We start from the raw sequence: 23015 nt of genomic DNA, 5'->3' as shown, positions 1-23015 counted from the left end.
AAAATTTTTACTTCTGTCAGGCTGCTAGAAGCTATAGTTTTTGCCAATATGGGAATATGAAGTAGTGACCATCAGGTGCGCTATGGAATCGAAGAACTTTTCAGGAACTAAGTCATGAATAGAGGTACAGCCAAAACAACAGCAAGAATCATACATCTTGATGTCTTGGCATTTGCATTTACAGCATGTAGGATAGAGAATAAACCTCAGCAACAAGATATAACTCAAAAGGTGACCATAAAATAGACCTCTGCTCTGTTTGAAGTAGAAATATCCCCAACGAAATGTTTTGATTTGTAGCATCTTCAAGACTAACAAATGAAAATCTCTCCTCTCCAACAACTTATGTTCTTAAACAGAGAACCATTCGTTCAATATGTTACGGGAATAGTGCATATCAAGGTTTGGATACACCTATGCCTCGTTACTAATTTTAGACATCTTAGTCCATGTTTCTCCCCTGTCAATGCCATTGTTGAATCATACTTTAACTAAGGAATGTTCATTTTGTTATTGTTGGTAACCACTCGATAATTGCCCTATGTTTCAGTCACTTCTCCACATGCAAATAACAGTTGCATGCATCTGAGAGTTCAAAACTTGTCCTGTACAAACAAAAAAGTACAGTTAAGGCCATGTATTTGTTGGCAGACCTATCCCTCTCCATGCGTTGCTTTGTATTCAATATAGAGAGGTTACATGCTCTCAAAGTAAAATGCTGATGCGCAATAACTACTAATATTCAATCGTTATTCAATTTTTACAATAAGGAAACGAGATATATGGAAGATCAAAATATGAAAGAGAAAGAATATCAAAATCAAATAAAAGTGAAGCAACAGAAAGTAAAAAAACAAAAGCAACATTGGAAGGAATAACATTCAGCTAGAAACAAAAGCAACATTGGAAGGAATAACATTCAGCTAGGAGACGAGGCTTAGTCAGCAAATAGTACTCAGAATTAGGAGTTCAAAGTCCAAACATGTTTTCAAGACTAAGGTGTTTTCCAAGTGCTGCCAGAATAATCTCAAAGTTCGCTTTTAACACTCCGTCATCCCTCACATAAATCATGAGGTGAAATATTTACTAATATAAGATGAATGTTTCCAACATTTCAATTGACCAGGGGTCATCTGTACATGGTCATATGCAATCAAGTACAACTTGTAAGTGAATTTCATTTATAAAGAGAAGAAGTACAATCTTTTAAAAAGGTCCAGGCCTTGTTATAACTAGCAACCTCATAAATTAGAAATCTTCTCATCTTTGTTTTATTACAGATGTGTTACAATTGAAAACTTGTTTTCACATAAAATTCCTAATGACTTATCAAATAAATGTAAATATGCTGCGGCCAACAGCTTTTTGTTTCATCATTATCTATCCCACCATTACATGCAATTCTTCATCAGGCAACCTTAAAGAGAAAAATTGTCGTCACCATAACAAATAAGATATTTATGCATAGTTTTTTGGTTAAAGAATTACGAAATATTGGATTTCCCATATTCTGACATGGGAAATTTTCCCCAGGTTCTCTAAGCATATGCCTAGAGCAACTCTGATTCAGAAAACTTTGAGTAGTATCCCTACAGTAAGAGAATCTTCAAATCTACAATTTACAGCTTTACAAGAAAACAAAAGTGACTTACTAGGGATCCACAAACTTCTATTTTTCTTATAAGTTAAAAGATGACAAACCTTCCGAAGGTTGAGCCAATTTACGATTTTGGGGAGACATCATTTCTTTTTTCAACTGCATCAATATGTCCTCCATTGTGTACTCCCTTTTCCAAGCAGCTAGCATGGGGAAGAGACTGGGTTCAACCTGGAAATTTGATCACCCAAAAGTTTGCATTAAAGCATATGAGCACATATTATGTATCACAAAAACCAGTACTTACCACACCAGTTTCCTGATTAACGCAGCTCATATTTATCCGTGTCTGGAACCTTACACTTGGTGGATTATCTGGATAATCCTTCCCACAGAATAATTTCAACTGGTATATGCGTCCTTCATGTACAGTCTGTTGAGCAACTTTCAGAAATTAGATAAACTAATTCTTTTAGCGGCATCCAATGGCATACTTGTACGTAATGATTGAAGAGATAGCAATAGGGTTTCTTAACAAGAGCTTCCAATCGTTGTGAAAATGCATAATCAAGGACATTATGTCGTTGTTTTGATAAACCAATTGTTCAAAGAAGAAACTGCTAAAAGGAAAACACATTTTAAAAGGAAAAGGAAGTACAATGAGTCGATAACAATAAAGGATGACTTGAAGTGAATGAAATGGAAAAATTGATAAAGATCAAGTAAAAGTAATTAGGTGATAGTAATATCAACTGCTAATTTTTACCCAATCAAGCACATGATTTCATCTCCTATTGAACTCCAAGGTCAATAAAAGCAACGAGCCGGTACTAATATCGGCTGTCATTTTTTACCCAATCAAGCATGTGATTGAGTCTCACATTTTGAACTTCATATACAGCTTACTAAGCTATTCATTAAGTCACCAAACACAAAAATAAACTTGCTGATGCATGAATTCATTAAACAAGAAAATGCACCACTAAAGTGCAAGTACAACAAAAAAGTACACACTGGAGAAAATAGACATAAAAACCTGCAGCAGCAATTGCAGTAAATACCTGGAAAACTCATGATACATGTATAGTTTAAAGAAGACTACCACATAGGTGATACTGATTAAAAGAAAGAACTAACATTAGGAGGACCAATGATGGTTCCCGTCCATGATTGCATGTATACATCATCAGCATCATCCATCCCATAGCTCACAGTTCCATCACCTATCCCCTTCTCTCCTCTCTCAAGCTCTTCCAATAACCGAAAGTTCCTAGGCACTGAAAGAAAGCAATTTGGTTATGAAATTTACCACATTATAGACCAATGTTTCCAAAAGAACATCACAATAGCAAGATCTCAAAATGCAGCAGTAAAGCTAGTATATCCGATTTGGAAAACATTACATCAACAACGTGATATAAAAAATGGTGAAAGACTCAGTTCATCCATCTCATAAGCGCCAAGCAGAAAGCCCAAAGTAGAAATTATATACATAGAACAGTGTTTGCATCACAGTTCACACTAATTTAACTAAAGATGCAATGCATAAATTACAAATGTTAAATAGGCTTATTAACTGAGAAGAACATCCTAAAGGAACAATTTCGATACTTGGTTTGATAATGATATAGGAGCAAAGAAAATTGAACTCGAAAGTAGAGGCCTGTTACTTGTTTCTAAGTAGTTGAAAACAAATATCAGTTGGTCAATGGATATTACAAATTATTATTACTGTTTACTATCATTGATTATTACTATATCAACAAAAAACAATTATAATAATTCGGAACTACAAGGACAACGAAAATCTTAAAATTACACACTAGTCATCAAATGTAATCCCAGCATGTGAGACAGTGATAATTTTCCAAGAATATTAGAGGAAAAATAGGCTCTACTTCAATAAATCCATAAAACAAAAAGACACAAACTGAAATAGGAATGGTTATAAGAATATAGTAAGATGTTACCATCAGCCATCTTCAGGTGGGAATTGATGTCTACACAATGTGTATGTCTTTCCATGAGCCCCATAAACTCTCTTTAACCAATGGCAGCTGATTCATAATTTTTAACATCTTACTTACTCAACTCATTCTCACTTTAAAGTCTTTGCACTGACCTGAATAATTGTTTGGTCGGTGCAGGCAGGTTGTTGGGTATTAAACCAAATGACAGCCTTTAAGAAATTAAAAGGATGTTTTTGCAATGATTTCTTTTTTTGTTTTTGCAAAACTAAGGGTTTTTCTTTAGCTAGTACTTCCATTTAAGTCTACTGTTCTTGAGCCAATTTTGGGGGCAGCAAGGCATAAATCTGTTAACTTTTCTATGAATGCACCCAAATTAGGCAAAGAGGACGCCCCAAGTAATTGCATGTTTCAACCAATACTCTAGCGTTTTACCTCTGCACGATTATTAGGGGAGGAAATGGATTAAGTTGCCCTAAGCCACAGCACGAATACATATTTTTACCCTTATCCTACAGAAATAAGCTGCTAATTTTTCCTCCAAAAATTCCGTACTACGAATTCTCTCTTAACCCTTTTTCTCTCTGTTTCTATCAAAATTTCCACCCTAGTTGTTCTGTCCATAACATCCACCTAACCTTTTAACTCTCAAGAGCTCCAATCGCGCAATTCCTTTTACAAGAAGAAAAATTGAAGGAGGTCAAAGTCGTGCATAAAAAGAAACTGATGAACAACAACACGCCATAACAGATTCAACAGTAACCCACATCGAATTCACTAATTCAGGCATTTTAACCAGCAACCCTAGTCCCTCAAATAGAACTGTGAAACCATTACTCCATCTAAAAGAGAAACGGAAACAAAAAGGAAAAACGAAGAAGAAGACTAAAATTGACTTGATCCGATAAATTCACAAAAGGGGAACGAGAATTCCGGGGGTCAAATTCCAAGCTTACCAACAACCCGCGATGATCCTTCAGAACCCATTTCTCGCTGCGGTTTCGGAGATGAAGAAATCTTTAGAGAGAGAGAAAAAAAGGGGGTGAACTTTGATTTGATTGATAAAAAGAGTGCGAATTTTACTGCTGTAGAGAAGTGAAGGGAGTGAGTCTTTTATTTCAATTTCAGGACAGTGCATATTTTCGCAAGCTTTGAGGATAAATCGCAAGGAAAGAATAAAGCTGCCATTTACTCTTTCACCTTTACAAAGTAAGCGCAGATTGGAATAGCGACAAAAGCTTTTATACCCCAAAATTATACTTTATTACAAAACCGCCTTCTTTTTCTTTTGGGTCTGAAATTATATAACTAAATAAAATATTTTATTTATTTATTTCATCTTTTATTTTTTTCAATAGAATTTAGAGGAAATAATTAAAAGAAGAAAATTACGTTGAAGTATACCCCGAATAATTAAATTTGTTATTAATTATTTGCCTTTTCTAGAGTTGTTTTTAAGTGGATATGTGTTTAATTTAGGGTAAATTAAAACAAGCTCTCTTCAGGTCTAAATAATTATGAATTTTTTTTATTATTTAAAAAATTATAAATACTTCATAATATTTGATGAAATTATGTAATTTTTAGATGGAGTATTTGAAAAACTATACAATTTAGCCAAAACGATGAGGTAGATGGAAAATTTTGAAAAACTGTAGAAAAAAAACTATCCACACAATTCCATAAAAATATTCAGAAAATTTTAATAAACTTATAATTCATAATCCATAAGAGTATTTTGATCAATTCACCACAAATATATGAAAATTTAACAAAGACTAACGAGTTGTATTAATTGTTAGACGGTTGTTAAAATCAAGGGGGTATTGATAAATTTTCAAATAACAAGAGGGCATTTGTAATTATGTCGAACTTCATGAAAATTAGTTGTAATTTATCCTTTATTTTATAAGGTAAACTTACATTTTGTTTGACAAAAAACTTATTAAGAGTAAGAATATATAAGGTAAATATAATAATGATATGAAAATAATAGTAAGAATATATAAATAAACAAATAGATTGAAAATAAAAAATAAAATGAAATATGGAAGGCATGTATGCATCCTATGATGGGAGTTAACAGGCCAGGTTGCATTCGTTGACCCATTGAACTTCACTATATTTGCCTGTCAATCATGACGCATAATCTTCTACTTCTGGTCAATATAAAAAAAAATTCTAATTCAAATTGAATTTAATTAAATTCTAAATTAATTATATAATGAATATAATATTTTTTAATTTTAATTTTTACTTTGTGATTAATATATACAATTCAGGAAGACATAATAAATATTTTTGAAAAAAGATTTATAAAATTAAAAATAATGTATTGAGAAGTTATAATTTTTTTTAAAGAAAATTCTTTTTTTCTAAATTTTAATTATATTAATTATAAAGGTATCATTAGTAAAATTATAATATCTGCGATCATATTTTATTTAAATTTTAGGATTTTATTTCTTAAAAATTATTGTATCATGATAATCCATAATCATGTCACGTGGTATCCGTGTGCTGTAGGATCTAATCAAACTAAGTTTGCCTTTGACTAAAGTTTATTGGAAGGAGATTATCAAATGTTAATTACACTTAAATCCTCTCTTAAAAGTGAAATTACACTTTTCTTCAATTTTTTTTTTTTTTTGAAATTATGCTTGTATCCTCTTTTAGAAGTCTCTATTTATAATTGTATCCTTTTTATTTGAATTTGGATAAAGAATACTGACATAAAAAAAATTCATAATCTTATAATTTTAGGCTTCATTCATCATTCTGTATAAATTATAGACAATATAAATAGTTCTTAATTCATTAATGACTATGCTTTATTCAATGTTAATATTTTGTATATAATACTTATATATATATGTATATTACATATTCCTTCTTATAAGTATAAAAACATTATAGAGGCATCTTTCTCGATAAATTATACAAAATATTACATAAGGGGTAAAATTAAGAGTTTATGTAAATTTTTCGATCGACATCAATATTTTTCATTTAAAAATCCTAGTGAAAGGGGCATAATTGTAAATAAAAAATTCTCATAAAAGAGGTATAAATAAAATTTTAATTTTTTTTAAAGACAAATATAATTTTACATTTTTAAATGATGTATAAATGCAATTAGCCCTTATATTGATTAAAAATTTATACTCAAAGAAAGAAAAGTACATCACTTCGCTCATTCCGATTTGACGTTGTTAACCTGAAAATGATTTATGTACGTAGAGGATAGAATATTCAACTTAATTAGATGCCTAAGTTTATAGAAATATCTATGAGCTCCGACAATTTACAATATGCAAGAAACTAATTTAAATATTTAGATAAAATAAAACTGTACAGCTATTTATTATATTTTAATTAACATGTGTAATATTGAAAAAAAAATTGCGGTGATGCGATTGTGATTTTGATGGAGGATGAAATGGGAACTTTACGCTCGACACAACAACTCACCAGATAAAATTAAATTTTATATAGAATCTTTAAGAGAGTGTATAGTGTATTGTCAAATAAACGAATAGTAACCATTGTAAAAAATAATATTTTGAGTATTTATAGTGGTACTGGATGTTATATCTGTGATAGGGTGTATGTATTTATTACATGACTTTTATATAAAATATTACTTTTTTACCCTAATAAATAAATGTGTATTACCAACATATACATCATGCGTAAAAATAAATTGACAATTCTTTAGTATTTTTTTGAGAGTATGTAAAATTATTCTCAAGCAATTTATCTAACATTAATAATGTGAATTGTAAATTTTCAGGCATTTTATAAAAATATTTCAAATAATTATAAACTCAAGAAAATAGCCCTTTTACTATATTATTTTTCTTTCTTTAAAATCCATGGAGCCTGAGTTTTCATTAGACCAGAAGTTGGGGCAAAAAGAGCAGAGATTCTGAACCCTAATTTCTCAATAAAAGAAGGAACGTTCAGCAAAAACACATGGTACAATTCACCACTTCCCCTGCCCTAGCAATCAGCGCAACTTTAGTACATAATCCGCCTACGGTCATCATGTGGTAGATAGAGTAGATCACTTCGTAAGCATGAAAAAGGTATGTCGTCTTGTGGAATTCATTTGTTACGCATCCTTGCATTGAGCAAGGAATGCCCTGGCGCTGTTGAACATGATGTCCGTTAGCATGTCTCTTTTCCACATCCAAACCACTCAGCCATTTCATCGTCATCACCAGATGCAAGAAATTCACTTTTGTAACTGCCAGTACCATCCTTAGCATTAACCGCAGTTCGCCTTGTATGGGCCATTTCCGTCTTCCATGATTCTTGCATCTGCACGTTCCTGGACACATCACTCTTGCCTCCAACAACTGGGAAGTCCATGAAACCTGGCACCTGATTCCACACGCTTGAGCCACTATGACCTCGACTCCCACTCTCAACAAATTCAAACGAATTATTACCTTCATCCCTATTTTGCTTCTCTGGTACAAACCAAGGCTGCATCTGATGATTCTTTACATTATTGTCCATTGGTTGAGATGCAATATATGCAGTGTTCGATGCAATTGGTCTCTTATGGTCACATTTCAGACACACCATATTTCTTCGAAAATTGATGTAGTTACACCTACAAATACACATCCAAGTGAAACAAAAGCAAAGAAAGAATACATAAACCACATCCTCTGATGATATCAGAAGTCTACTTAGGTGGTTCTCAAAATCACATGAAGACAAAGGAAAAGTCTTACGAATCACATTCCCACTCTCCAGGACTAAGTTGCCGCTTTGGAGGATTCTCCTTACACTGTAAACACTTTGTATTTCTTGCAAAGTTCAAAAAGTTGCATCTGCAAAAGTAACCCTTTAAGAAACAAAGGAAACAAGGAGAATTAACAATAATGTACACTAGTGAAAGAGGATAGACTTATTTCAACAGATTGTTACTTGTCACATATCCAATCTCCTTTCTTCAAGGGAAGATGTTCCTGGTCTTCTGCTATTTTTCTAAGTCTTTCCTGGAAGAAGCTATCACAGCGCAAGCACTTGACATTTCGGGCAAAGTTAAGGCAATTACATCTAGAAAAAATATAGAAATTTAATAAACATTTTTTACATTGAGGACTGTAAAGGCAAACGTATACTATATAGGCTGGATGTGCATCTTACTTGGGACAAATCCAGTCGCCTTGCTTCATTGGAACATTAATTCGCCTCCTACCTTGGTTAATATCGTTTTCTTGGGCGGACGGGTTCCAACCCGGGGTGTTGGCCTTTGGTGGTTCACAATCATGTCGCTCAACTTTAATCTCCACCATTTCTTTCAACAATGTTCTTACAGATTCTTTAACCCTTTTGTTTATGCTTGGCTTGTTTTCCACAGAACCAACTATGGGATCAAGACCGTATGTCAACAAAAATCGCATAACATCCACAGTCCTACCTCCTTCATCCTCACGTGCCTTTACATACGCTCTATCACAATCACCTCTTAAGATGCAGGAGCTGCAAACCTACTAAAACAGATTCAATTATCTTATAACAGACTAATATTTGCATAAATTGCTTTCATAAATCAAAAGGTACCATTAAGTCATACATTTCCTTCATTAATTCCCACATGAGCTCTTAAACGCTTTCCCGAGTTGACAACTTTCCTATCTGTGCTTGGACACCCAGACCCAACAATTACCATAATATCTTTCCGTGACAAGTATCTGCATAAATAGAGCTTTGATATGCATATTAAAACAGCAAGTCCAATCATTCAAGCAAATAAACATGAGAAATGTGAAGAATACGAACTAAACTGTAATTATACTACACCAATTATAGAAATGGACACGATCAGCGAACTTGCTTGCAAGACCCTGTTATGATTGGTTAATTAGCTTAATCAAGAAAGTCCCTATTCCAGAGGGAAAAGTAAACATATTATCTCTGTTTAGCTATTTCCATGGACAGGCGAAGCCCTCTTTGTCTTAATTTTACTTGAATATACTTTTCTACTCAAGATGTAGAACATAAGACATGCAAGCTTATTACTGCAAATATCAGGTGCAGACAGCAATTATTCCTCAGCACACCTAAAGCTAAGGTACAAACCCGAGTACCCGACTAAAGGAACAGTTCATTTTACAGCGTCAAAATTCATTTCACTCAGTCCCAATATCAAACAGGAAATCTACTTGCACCCACTCCATAGTCCATACGCCTAACATTCACTAAAAACAACTCAAATGAAGTTAAAACAAATTATAATCTGCGAAAAAAAGTTAAAAACTTCAAAAAATAATAACATTTCAGTCAAACTCACGATAGGGATTGTACCTTATAAGTTGGTAGTTGTCGCGGGCAAAATTCAAGGAAGCAGTTCTTATTAAGTTCGCCTCTTTACTGCCCAATTCACCAATATTTGCAAAAGGGTTTCCGATCTCATCAAAATACCCATTTTTTAACAATTTCTCCATCAAATCCACCCATTCACGCCACGGATGTGAAATCTGCATATTTGAACTAAACCCATTCTGCTTATGGGGAAAAAACTCTTCTTCTTCCTCTTGAGCATGAGACTTGAATTGGGTTTTCGAGGGTTGGAATTCTTTAGCTTCATTCAGGACGAATTGAATCGCAGGATTGTTGAGTAAAGGATTCTTGGAGGTCGGCTTGTGGATATGAGAAACTGACAAATAATATTTAGGGTTTGGTAATTGGGATTTCAGGATTTTGAGGTAGAAATTTGGATTCAACATTACTTATTTACCGTACGACAATGGCTGTATCTGCATCAAATTGGGTAGAATTGAACTTCCGAACTCAAACTGTAGCAGCATCAAAGGGCTTATGGCCGAAGTAAGTGGTGATAACTCATACACTTGCATATTCAGCTCTCCCTTATACACATAAATGTATTATAGAATTACGGAAGTATGATATTTGCATGATAAACTTAATTTATTAAATATTAATTATATGCAAATGAGACTAAAACATTAGTCATTTAAAATCTAACTAAGCATTTGGCCATCGGTACAAATTTATGTTTTTACATTAATTTTATTTTTGTTGTAATTAAATAATACTGATCTAAAAATTATAATTATTTATATGTAGCGAAAATTAAATTTTTTCACAGTATCTTTATACTGGGATAAGAAGACACATTACGTACACCTAAGAAGTAGGAATAATTGTTGTTTTCTTCTGTAAGTATGAGGGAAATATAATTATAAAAAGACCGCTCCATGTCTGTGTTATGGTACTGAAGCATTGAGAAATTAAGTAAAATTCTAATAATAATGAAATTAAAATCCTTAAACAAACAAATAAACGTGTGGGAGCGTTAATCAATGTATATTTGAAGCCCTTTGATCGTCCCTAATGTTGAGGAGATCCATGGACTTCTACTAAACAGAATTATAAATTCTTTACAGAAAAAAGAAAAAGAAAAAGAAAAAGAGAATATTTGAATGTTTAATGCATCTCTACATGGATTGAACATGGTTTTCCTGTTTAAGGGGTGAAGATCTAAGTCTGTCTACCAAGATGTCCAAGGCTTCTTTCATCCACCACTGCCCGCAAGCCTCTCTTGCTTCATCCACACTCATCTGCACAATTCCAAACACAATTAATTAATTAATAATATTAGCCATTATTTCTTCATTCAAAAAATATACTAAATATATTACGCAATCGTCCCATCTCATTTGAAGTATCTTACGTCAAGTATTGTCTATTTTAACTAAAATTTTATAAGTTTATTTTTTAGAAACTGTCTCACTAGAAGGATGTGATTTTGGAAATTATATATACTGTTCAAATCCTTTATTTCAGTGTTCGGGTATGGAATAATAATTGTACATATATATAATTATTTTTTAGTTACTTATAAGATATTTACACAATTTTTTTCTTTTTTAATTAATTAAGGGGTATTTGCTTTTGTGATGTGAATAAATTATCAAAAAAATTTAGTAGTTGGAAAAATTTTGAGTGTTCGAAAATAAAAATGAAAAGTGAGAAAAAAATATAAGTGTATGAAAAAACAACTCAACATTTAAAATATGTACCATACACTGCAAAATTTGTAGGGGACCAGTTGCTTATAGCTTTTAACTTAAATCATATTGTTTAAACAATTCAAATTCAGAAGTTGTAAATTAAACACACTTTTTTTAACTTATATTTTTAACAATAAGTTGACAAGTGCTAATTTTAAGTGATTACGAGCGCAGACAAAGTGCAATTTTGCCCTCTAACATAAGGGGATGGCATTTCTGGCCCTATACAAATTGATTTCGCAATTTAGTTACTTTATAATTTTGGTAATTCTAGTCCTTCTTCGGCTAATTTGACTGAGAAATTACATGTGACTTATGCATGACTCAATAAAATTGCAAAATTAATTAGTTATGTAAATCAATTCGCGCAGGACAAAAAATGTCAACTCCCCTAAGTTACAGGATTAAAAATACCAATGATTCTTAAGTTATAGATTACAGGGCTAAAATTGTAATTTAATTGAGTCATATGCAAGTCACATACAATAATGAAAATTTCCAAAAGTTTAAGATTACAAGACCAAAATTACGAATATTAATTCATGCAACACGAAAAGTATCATTTTCATAAATTACAGGATTAAAATTACATCCATCTTTAACTATAAAGCCAAACTATAATACTTTTTAAAATGCATTTAATGAAGAAAAGCAAGAAAGGCATGGAGTAAGGGTAGAGTAGCAGCATACCCATTCTCTTTTGCGGGCAGCTTTTTCTGGCCAGAGATCAAGTTGCTGTGTGACAAGCAAAGGAAACATGAAACCTTGGTGGTACAGCTCACGGCTCTTGCTCTTGAATATCCATCTTCCTAGTTCACACTGCAATTTCATATACATCCATACTGTTATAAAAGAAAAAAATGATTATAGACACAAAATGACGATTTTGATACTGCGATATTAATCTTTTGTATCTTAAAAAATTCCGTTCAACTTATAAGATAACTAACTTATTCAATTATTTAAATTTTACATTAATTGATAAGTTGATTTTTATTTTCAATATGATGCGTCGGTTTATATATTTTACTTTTATTTATGGATTAATTATACTTTGATCCCTCTAAAAATGTGAAATTATACTTTTTCCTAAAAAAGTTTTGAAATTGCATTTACATCGCCTCTAAAAATTCTTTATTTACACCTGATCCCCCTTTCGTCAGGGTTTGAATAAAAACTGCTGAAGTTAGCAAAAAAAATTACATTAATTTGCAATTTTACCTCTTATTTAACATTTTAATGTATATTTTTTTACTTATAAGTAAAAACTATAATGACAAAATTACTATATAGGAATGTAAAATGAGAGGCAAAACTAGAAGCTTATTTAATTTTTTTGTTAACGTCGGCAATTTTCGTCCAAACACTAACAATAAAAGGTCGGGTGTAAACAGTAAATTTTCGGAGAAGGTATAAGTGTAATTTTAAAACTTTTTTAGAGAAAAGTGTGATTTTGCATTTTTGGAGAGTTTAAGTATAATTAACCGATATTTATAATATATTTTAAATATCAAATGTTATAATTTATTATATGTACCAAAAAGATAATGTGCCACTACTGCTACTATATACATCTAAACATCCCCACCCACAACCCATAAGTCATCAAAACAAATAAAAACTATATATATATATATATTAATGATTAATTGTAAAAATATAATTAATTACCTCAACATTTCCAAGAACCCCAGCTTCCTCTAACGACTCGCGAGAAGCAGCTTCTTCCACAGATTCATCAACTTCCCAACCCCCCTGCATTAATTAGTTAATATCAGTTGTTAGTTATAAGTATGTGCACATTAATATTAATAATAAATACCCTTGTGGGCATACATTTTTCATTATGAGTTGGACTTTATTTTTTTTTTCTCTTTTCATGGAACCCAAAAAAAAAAACATATACAAATAGTCTCTCCGTTCAAAAATTACTGCTTCTGCCCTTTTCTCAATTTCAATATTATCAAAAATTATATCGTTTAGTATTATTCAATTAAATGGAACATTTTCAATAGTCAAGTTAATTAAAATGGTCAGAACACCATCACGGCCGGACGTAAAATTCTAAGAAAGAGTTGCAACTCGCATGCACGAGAAATTCCTGACGAGGTCGGGCATTGTCAGACCTGAACTAATCACACCACGAACGTAATATTTAATATTGACGAATAAATCACCTTGGGAAACATCATTGCATCACTCTTTTTTGAACTGATGACAAGAACTTCCAGCTCATGATGATCTTCCGGGCTGCACCCCTTCTTCCCATTCTTGTACCTATATGGAATGCATCTGCAGTAGCAATATGATCAAGAATTGAACATCATCAATCAAGACCAACAACATAAACCCTACAAACCTCGTACCTAATTACACAAACATCAACATGAGAAATATATATTTATATATACTAAACTTACGTACCCAACGACGAGCCGATGATCTTGGTTGTACCTCTGCAGATGCCTCCCTGTCCGAGCAACCATACATACCATCTTCTCCTTGCTAGATAGCTCTCTTCCACACTTTCTACTGTGTCTGTGTGTGTGTGTTGGAAAATGAAGGGAAGGAGCGGTGGTTATATAGCCTATCTCCCTGTTGTCTGAGTGAGAATTTTAATTATAGTGGATAAGAAAAGAATGAAGGGGTAAGGCAAAAAAAGGTGGGCGTTTTTGTGTGCAGAATTGAAGTTATAAACAATTACATGGTTTTGAAAGAGAAGGGCAGTCGGGCATTTTTATTAATGAGATGTGGGTGAGTAAATGCAGACGCGTCGTCACGCCTCATGTTGCGGTCCAAACATTTGATCTCCAGTCCAACTTTAGTGAGTTTCTTTGATGTTTCTCTTTTCAAGTTTCAACAACCCTTTTTTTAATTAGCATTTCCTTTCTTTTCTTTTTTGATATAGTAGAATTTAATTCGGAATATATTCTCCAGTGTATTCTCGCTCGCTCTATACATGTTTGAATAATGGAATATTGGGACGTGTTATATTTTGAAACGTACTTATGTATTTTGTATAAATACATTGTCATGATCCTTTCACATATTGGAACATAGCACGTTAGAATCTGTTCTGTTCTTAAAATATGTACGATTTTATATGCGCGTTTTTGTGTTCCATGTAGTTATTGTATAGTGTTTTGAAGAATTCATTTATATTACTTTAAATGGCCTTAATGTTACCTATATTTCTTTTATGAATTTCTGTAGATAATGTTATCTAATGTTATATTGCATGGATAGCTTAGGGTCTAAGAAATAACAAATTGAAAGCCCATGTTGTTGGAGTTTGTGCCCTGAGCTCTGAATTAATGTGGTAAAGCCTAACATCAAATTGAAAAATTTTAGGTACAACCAAATTCACTTGAATCAAATTAATTATAGAGTAAATATGATACATTTGTTCTGAAATTAATCACATCTCTTAATTATACATCTATTACACAACAAATGTATTATACTTGCCATATAATTGATTTAAATTTGACCGAACTAGATTTGAACTAAAATTCTCTCTATCAATTTTTTTTTATTATAGAAATTCTGATTTAAATTAAATTCGATCAAATTTGACTAATTGCATTATAAATTGTACATACCATTAATTAATCATTTATATATATACTCTACATCAAGCAAATAAAGTATTATTTTATACCTATCATATATAGCGGCTACATACTAGAGCACACTCAATACGAATATACATGCATATTTAAACTTCTATCATTTTTATTTAATTATATATGAAAGACAATAAATATAAAATAAATAACTAAAAATTTCTTAAACACTTTTTATTAATTTAACGTCCAAAAGTGGATATTCTAATCCCATTAAATCTAATAAATAGTTCAGATGTATAGTTGATTTGGTTCAACTAATTATATTATTTGAATTAAAAATTAAAATAATTTACATATTTTTATATCTTACTAGAAAGTTAACAAGAAGTGACGCAAAAAAGAATGCAACAAAGCCTGGATTTGCTCAAACAGCCAAAAAATACCATACATTTGAGTACACTATCGACTTGAATGTGGACATAAGTCTACAAGGTAGAATTTTGATAAGTGTACCAACAAAAAATAATAAAAAAGATTATATTCCATATCAATCATACACGTGCATCTCCATCTTTCATAATATGCCCACATGCGGTTGTTACGAATTATTAAGAGAAATATGGCCTTTTATTATCATTAAAGGTAAAAGATGGTTGCGAATATTAGTTAATTTCGACAGCGTAATGACTATTAATTATTATTTTTGTAAGGGGTCAAAACATTTGCTAGAGATAATAACTGCGGCAAATATTTTGATCATAGGGAAATCATAGCAAATATTGATTAACTATAGTTAAAATTTAAACTTTCGCATCAATTTTATTTGACTATAATAAATAGTATCGATTAACTGTGATTTTTAAATCGAAACAATTTATAGCGTAGATTATTATTATTATTTTGGGTGTAGTGGATAAGGGTCAATGCTCTTGTAATGTGAAATCAACAAAGACGTTTTATAATTTTATACAATAATCGTGTTTGTGTGGTCTTCTCGGTAGTAAAACTTTTGTAGCGGTGTGGAATAAAGATTCTTTGGGGGTTGTGTGTGTTATTTATTTATTTATTTTTATTAACATAAAAGTCGTACTTGTGTTGCATGTCTTCTTGGTAGTAAAATTAGTTTCCATCTTTGATTGGAATTTTATTTTAATTATGTACTCCTGTTTTTGTAGATTTCTTGCTAAGCTTAATTATTTTTTATGTTATAAAGATTCTAATAAAGTATAATTAAGAATGGGAATATTTTCTAAAAATAAGTCGAGAAGGTTTCATACGCAACGAATTATTTACGGTTTTATTTAAATTGATGAATTTTAAATTAACAATGTCGAATTTCCTATAAGAAATATTTTGTTTGGAAGATTTTTATTTTATAAAAAATTATAAGATTTTAGAACATAAATTTTATTTTACAATAAGTTTTTGAAGCGTTCACATAAAACAAGATAACAGAGCTTGTAAGATGTTATTATGTCAATAACGACAATTCTGTCCAAATTCTAAAAATAAATTAGGAACTTGTTAATTTTTTTTTAAAAGAGCTCATAAACTCCTATATACTTTTCTAAAAAAAATTACCAAACACTCACTACAAGAAATGTAACATTTACCCATGATTAAAAGACATGATTAATAATAAATAGTTGTAGCAAATAGTTATTGACCACAGAATGATCGTCGGCTATGATTTTTGTGAGAGTGACTCATGGCAAATGCTTTTTCCATAGCTCCTAGTTGTGATAAATAATTTTTTTTATGGTGGAAAAACTAATTTTTTGCATCGATTTTACTCAATCGTGATTAATATATAATAGTTATTTACCGTAATTTTTTGCCATAATCATTAATGTTATAGCCAATAATAATACTTTTTCTAACGACTTGACATTTTATAAACTCCCAAATATTTTTATAAAATATTTTAAAAAATTTATATGCTCAGCCAAACACCCGTTAGATTGACTTAAACGTCATACGATTCCCTCCAGAATAATTATTCCAAAGGCCTTTCATTTTCATATTCATTATACATTCACTTTCTATAATAAACTCTGAATATAAATTTGAAAATAATAACATAATATATATAGCAAAGTAAGCAATTATTAATTTCCCCGGAAGCACAAAAGTCTTATTATTCTTCTCGAATTGTAACGGATAAGAACACAGTTAGGTACCTTAAAAGAGTAGATGAGACACCTTTCCAACAAAATTATATATAATTATAAGTAAGTGGACAGCAAAAAGAAAAACCTTCTTCTCCACAACTCTTTGAGATTAATTTTTGTTTCTTTCGAGACCAAAATCTATGTAATGACCATTCGCGTGGTGTGGTTTAAGTGGCAAACAATTGAGAATAATTGAGTCTTTCATATTATAAATAATAGGGTAATTAAAATCAGCTCTCTTAAGTTTTGATATAATTATATATATATATATATTTTATTGTTTGAACATTATGTCTATTTCTTAATTTAATGACCGTTCAATAATTAATCCAATCTGTAGTCTGTTTTTCGTTTATTTATTTGGTAAATTGACCAAAATACACTAGTAGATTGTAAATTATAGTTTTACTTTTTTTTTTTTAAAAAAAAGTATGAATATATTTATGAATTAAGTGGACACCTTTTTATTTTCTTCACATTTTTAAATTTTTTCATCCATTCCGTCCAATTTATTTATAAATTTCCAATTTTCTTAAAAAAATATAGCAAAATTGCAAATTTGACAACTTCATCCCGTCATTTAAAGATTACATAATTTTATCAAGAGAGTTTTAATTTTCATAAATAATAAGGAGGTATTTATACTTATATCAAATTTCATGAGAGTTCATTGTATTTTATTGAATTTATGATGTTTCTTTATTTTCATAAATAAATTATAAATTAATTGATGCATGACACACGGATGTGATTGATTGCTCTACTTGCACGAAAAAAGGAAAAGAAAGAAATTAATTATGGCCATTCATATTTTATATTTGAAAATTAGTAAGTTAAATAAATTTTTGTGGCCCATAATTATAAATACTGATATTGGGAGCGTGATATTCAAAGTTTGTTTGGCTCAAATGAAAGGAGAGAGAAAGTAAAAGGGAGATACCGATGAAAAAAATTATTAATATTTTCTCAAGTTGCTTGGTATGATTCAGAAGTGAAGTAGATCTCAAATATTTCCACGTGTTTGGTATGAGGAAAACAAATGGAGAAGAAAATACTATTTCTTATTATTTTAGTGAATAGTCGTTCTCTTTATTTTGTATTAGAACATAAATAAATTAATATTATACTAATATAATTTTAGTATATCAAAATTTTAAAAATCTTATTAATAAAAAAATTATCAAACAAGAATAAAAATATTTTTTATTGATAAAAAACATTCATCATTGACTTCAAAGCAATAGTTTTTCAGCGAATTTGCTATTTTTTTTCTGGCAAATATGTATGTTATTATCAATAGAAAGGAGAAAAAAATCGAGGAAAATTATATATATATATGTATACATGGGGAAATATAGTAAATAAACATAAAATATATATATATTTAATTTTTTTGGCCTTATAATTTCGCTTTTCGGCAAATTTTAGACGGAAACAAAATTGAGCTTTGGAGGGGTTTCATATACATTGAGTTTTCCTTTCCATTCATCTTTTTCTCCTAACCAAACACTAAATTATGTCTTATATATTGCTTTTTACTTTCACTTTTCTTATATTCCCACTTTTTTATTTCCAACCAAACATATTCTTAAGGTATAAAAAGAAAATAACCAAAACACTTTAAGGGTCCATTATTTTTTTACTTCGTCAATTTTGGCCTGAAGCCGACCATTTACATCATCAGTCTTCACAATCGTGTAATTATTTTCAAATCAACGGTTCATATTGGATCGTATAAGTTCATTAGTGTAATAAATGCCAAACTTGGAAATTCACTAAAATTTTTACTCTCTAATTTCCGGACACCATTAAAGTGGAACACTAATTTGTTACCAACTTTGCTTCTAATTTACATGAGTGGTTGCCGAGTTAATTGCAAAATTAGTCTCATATTATAGGACACTTTACAATTTTAGTACCATATTTTGAAAATATTTAAATTTAATTCCACACTTTAAATTTTTTTTGCAAAACTAGTCCATCGTAAAAAAATGTGATGGAAAGACCAAAAAAATATTAGTGTGACCGGGTGAAAAGGGAGTGGACCGATATAACACACTTTGGGGGAAAGAAAGAGGTAATTGCAATGTTAGTCCCAAATTATAGGGTCCTTTGCAAGTTTCGCCCATATTTTTATATTTTTGTGCAAAATTAATCACCATTAAAATGTGATGGAAAAGCAACGTGCTTCCCTAAAAACTCGTGGCATCTCCATCAGATTAATGGTGAGACTAATTTGCACCAAAATACGGAAGCATGGATTAGAATTGGTTATTTTTAAAAGTATGGGACGAAACTTGCAAATGGCCCTATAGTTTGAGATTAATATTGCAATTATCCTTTTTCGAGACTATTATTGCAATTATTATTTTCCCCCAAAACCTGTTCCGCCAGTCCACCCCCTTTTACCCTGTTACACAAATGTTGTTTTTGGTTTTTCGTAGCATTTTTTAACCGCGGGACTATTTTTGCAAAACAATATTAAAATGTAGGACTTGCAAAATGCCTTATAATGTGGGACTTATTTTGCAATTAACTCCGCCCTTGCCCTTTGCGTTCCTAAAGTGTGTCTTGAAAGCTGTAAACTTGTGCAAAAGTAATATTCAAAGGTCGTACCAAGAAGAAAATTTATTATTAGCTAAGTGGTTTAAAATCGATATAAAAATCGATGCGTCTTGATAACATACTAAAAATCAACTCAGTGTCCAACTAATGAGTATATATACATAAAGTATTATAATTTAAAGTGAAAATTCCTTTAAAATTAATCACGTGATAGAGTTAATTAAATCTCGCACATGCCCAATTAATTTATGCATGTGATATGTATCAGGTCTCACAGTTCAAACTTACCCTAATTCGTCAGTACTCCTCTGTGTAATAATACGACTTGATTTGTTACTCTTTCTTAATTAGTATATATACCTCACATTAGAAGATATATATATATATATATATATTTACTACAATTAATTAGTATAATTAAAAAATTAATAATGAATACTAACTGATCAGTACTTCGCAACGGTCATTGTATATGTTGTTTTTGCAAGTAATGCCGAAACATTAATTATAATTAATGAAACATAAAGAAACCGCAGTTTGTTTTTACTTTGATTGTGATTAATAGTACTGATTTATTCACATAAAAAATTGTCACATCTTGAAATTATTCACATACCATATGATTGTTTATTTATGACTCGGACTTAATTGATCTAAGTCTTTATTTAATTACAATCAAGACAATACTTATGAGGAACATGACTTCCAATATTAATCTATTATGTCCATTCTCTGATGCGGACATATTTATCATACTTTTTTGTTTAAAGAAACAACAATTATGTGATTATATTAATAATTTAGTAAATTGAATAATCACACAATATGTCAATTCGATTGATTAATACGTTAATATAATTAAATATGATCAAACAAATCATTACTCTTACATAAAATGTGACAAACACCCACACATTACTACAAGAAAATGGTTATCTGACTATGTATCTTTAAAATAGTCTAAAATTAACCTTAATAAATAGTCTTAAAAAAACCCACATAATAATACTAAACATTGGTCACATCTCTTTTGGCATAATAATATTTCAGTTACCCTTTTTTTTTTGGTTAAATTAAAATATAATTTTTTTCTAAAATATAATTACAAACCCTTTATTTTAACGTTTGTCTAACAACCAATCTATTCTGTAAATAGCCTCCATTATACTTCCATCTAATTTTTATGGTGAACTGCCCAAAATACCTTTTTGAATTATAAATCATAATTTATATAATTTTTTAGAATTTCTCAATTTAATATAAATTATTACGTAAAAACTCATGCGCCGGTTTGTATTATGGAGAAACTCGAATATCAATCAGATTAATAATTGCATAAACTCATACATCAATTTGACAATAATACTAAAATGTGGGTAGTAAAATAAATTTTAGTCCATGATATTAATTAAAGTATAGATATTCAGAAATCCATCTTTGTCTATGTATGTGCTTCTCCTGTAACCAATTAAATAAGGATATAAGTTTTGAAGGTGGAGTGATTTTGGGCTGGATTAGTTGTTTTTGGTCTAATTTTTACATGAAAATTGTATCTGATAATCATTACTATGTACATGCCAAATATTTGTACCTGGGATTATTGTAAGATTTAAGTTTGGGGGCCATGTTTATTATCAGATCCATTCATCATCATAAAGCCCACATCAAAACATCCCCCAAGGACAAATATGCTCTATTACCAATTATATGTTTTTATTATTACTTAAATACTATCATTATCATTTACAAATCATACATTATTTAGTTTCTTTAATTAATACTTTATCAAGAAATAATAATTTTGACTGACTAACACAAAATAAGAAAGAAAATAGTTCCACGACAAAATGAGAAATAAATTGTTGGACAATTTTTGTTATATTTTGAACCTCCATTTTCTTCATATTTTTTATTACTAACCACAGTGGTATGCGTATAATTAGATAGATATGCTTCAAATTTTGAAAATAAAAACTAATATATGATTAAAAACAGATCAAGTAATTAACATGAGCGACAATGAAGCATAAATCTATATGATTGATTATAAACATATATATTATATATATTGAAGTGAAAGCAATTAACTATTATTGTTTGAATAAATCGATTAGAATAGTCAATATCAAGTATCTAAATCTATCAACTAGGGACAATATAATAATTATATGTATACTAATTATTAATATCAAGTAACTATGAATGATAATGGAGAATAAATATGATAGAATATCATAGTTAAAAAAATGACATAAACTATTTGAAATAAATAGGTAATCATATTAATTCAAATATTTAAGACTATAGTTGGTGGTTTAAAATTTGATATAATAGGGTCACACGTGTCGTCCCCTCCCCCCCCTCCCCTTCCAATTGTTTTTGGTATTTTTATATTTCATTAATGTTATGCCTATATTTATTATAAAAATATTTTTATATGTTATCAATTTATTTTATGTTTTTTATAATATGAGCTATTATTTTAATTAGACCGATATAAGTCATTGATTATATACATCAACATGAACCCTTGAATTAAATAAGAAAAAATCTTGGCTATTGATTTATTTATTATTTCAATCAGTGATATATATATATAAAATAATATCTAACGGTTCATTAGGAGTATAAAAGTTATTTTATATGTAAGATTTAAACAAAATCGCTATCACAGGGCATGATGGGCATCTCATGGTATAAAATTTTTCACATGTACTTATTGAAACTGATTTAGTATCTGTTGTTAACCTTTTTAACAGGAAAACCAGACCTCCCAAGCACTTCTTTTTACTTTTCAATGAATGTGAGAAGAAATTGATTGAATTTGATGCGTACCGAGTTATTTTTTGACTATCAAAAAGTAAACAGTGTGGCTGACATTTTAACTAAGAGAGCTGCAGAAAATAATTTTTGTATATGGCCCCTTTTCTATACACACTTATGAAAGATGACATGTATCAAATGTTTGTAAAATGCACTACTTGTGTAAAATTTGAAATGCAATGATATGGTGAAGGAAAGGGATGAATTTTGCCCAGGCCAAAAAATCGTTGGAACAACATCATATCATGAAAATATGTCAATCAGTTCAG

At 30.2% G+C, this 23015-nt stretch overlaps 2 protein-coding genes across 2 annotated transcripts in view; both read right to left on the bottom strand.

Moving 5' to 3' along the window:
• Positions 1-10450, bottom strand: part of LOC105156320 — a 10961-nt gene extending 511 nt beyond the window's left edge. The window contains 10 exon segments of the mRNA XM_020691954.1: positions 1702-1828; positions 1905-2030; positions 2735-2874; positions 4521-4674; positions 7738-8185; positions 8310-8408; positions 8506-9071; positions 9158-9275; positions 9889-10240; positions 10322-10450. Coding sequence (XP_020547613.1) covers positions 1702-1828; positions 1905-2030; positions 2735-2874; positions 4521-4674; positions 7738-8185; positions 8310-8408; positions 8506-9071; positions 9158-9275; positions 9889-10240; positions 10322-10439 — 2248 coding nt within the window. The 5' untranslated portion in view covers positions 10440-10450.
• Positions 10891-14346, bottom strand: LOC105156206 (nudix hydrolase 17, mitochondrial). The gene is made up of 5 exons (XM_011072279.2): positions 14043-14346; positions 13796-13910; positions 13290-13373; positions 12309-12437; positions 10891-11165 (listed from the first exon to the last, which is right to left on the bottom strand). Exons 1-5 carry the CDS (start codon positions 14111-14113, stop codon positions 11043-11045), a joined length of 522 nt encoding a protein of 173 aa, XP_011070581.1. The 5' UTR covers positions 14114-14346; the 3' UTR covers positions 10891-11042.

The sequence above is a fragment of the Sesamum indicum genome, linkage group LG2, assembly GCF_000512975.1.
Source record: "Sesamum indicum cultivar Zhongzhi No. 13 linkage group LG2, S_indicum_v1.0, whole genome shotgun sequence".
NCBI lineage: Eukaryota > Viridiplantae > Streptophyta > Magnoliopsida > Lamiales > Pedaliaceae > Sesamum > Sesamum indicum.
Note: the sequence above shows the minus strand (reverse complement) of the source record. Positions and strands in the feature narration are given on the sequence as shown.

What these genes read in the sequence shown, in the direction of transcription:
- LOC105156206 (XM_011072279.2), bottom strand. Translation starts at nt 14,113, where the DNA reads ATGGTATGTATGGTTGCTCGGACAGGGAGGCATCTGCAGAGGTACAAC. An exon ending in GGGTTCTTGGAAATGTTGAG is followed by an intron (nt 12,438 to 13,289) that starts GTAATTAATTAT and finishes ATGAAATTGCAG; the next exon opens with TGTGAACTAGGAAGATGGAT. An exon ending in CTGCCCGCAAAAGAGAATGG is followed by an intron (nt 11,166 to 12,308) that starts GTATGCTGCTAC and finishes GGAATTGTGCAG; the next exon opens with ATGAGTGTGGATGAAGCAAG.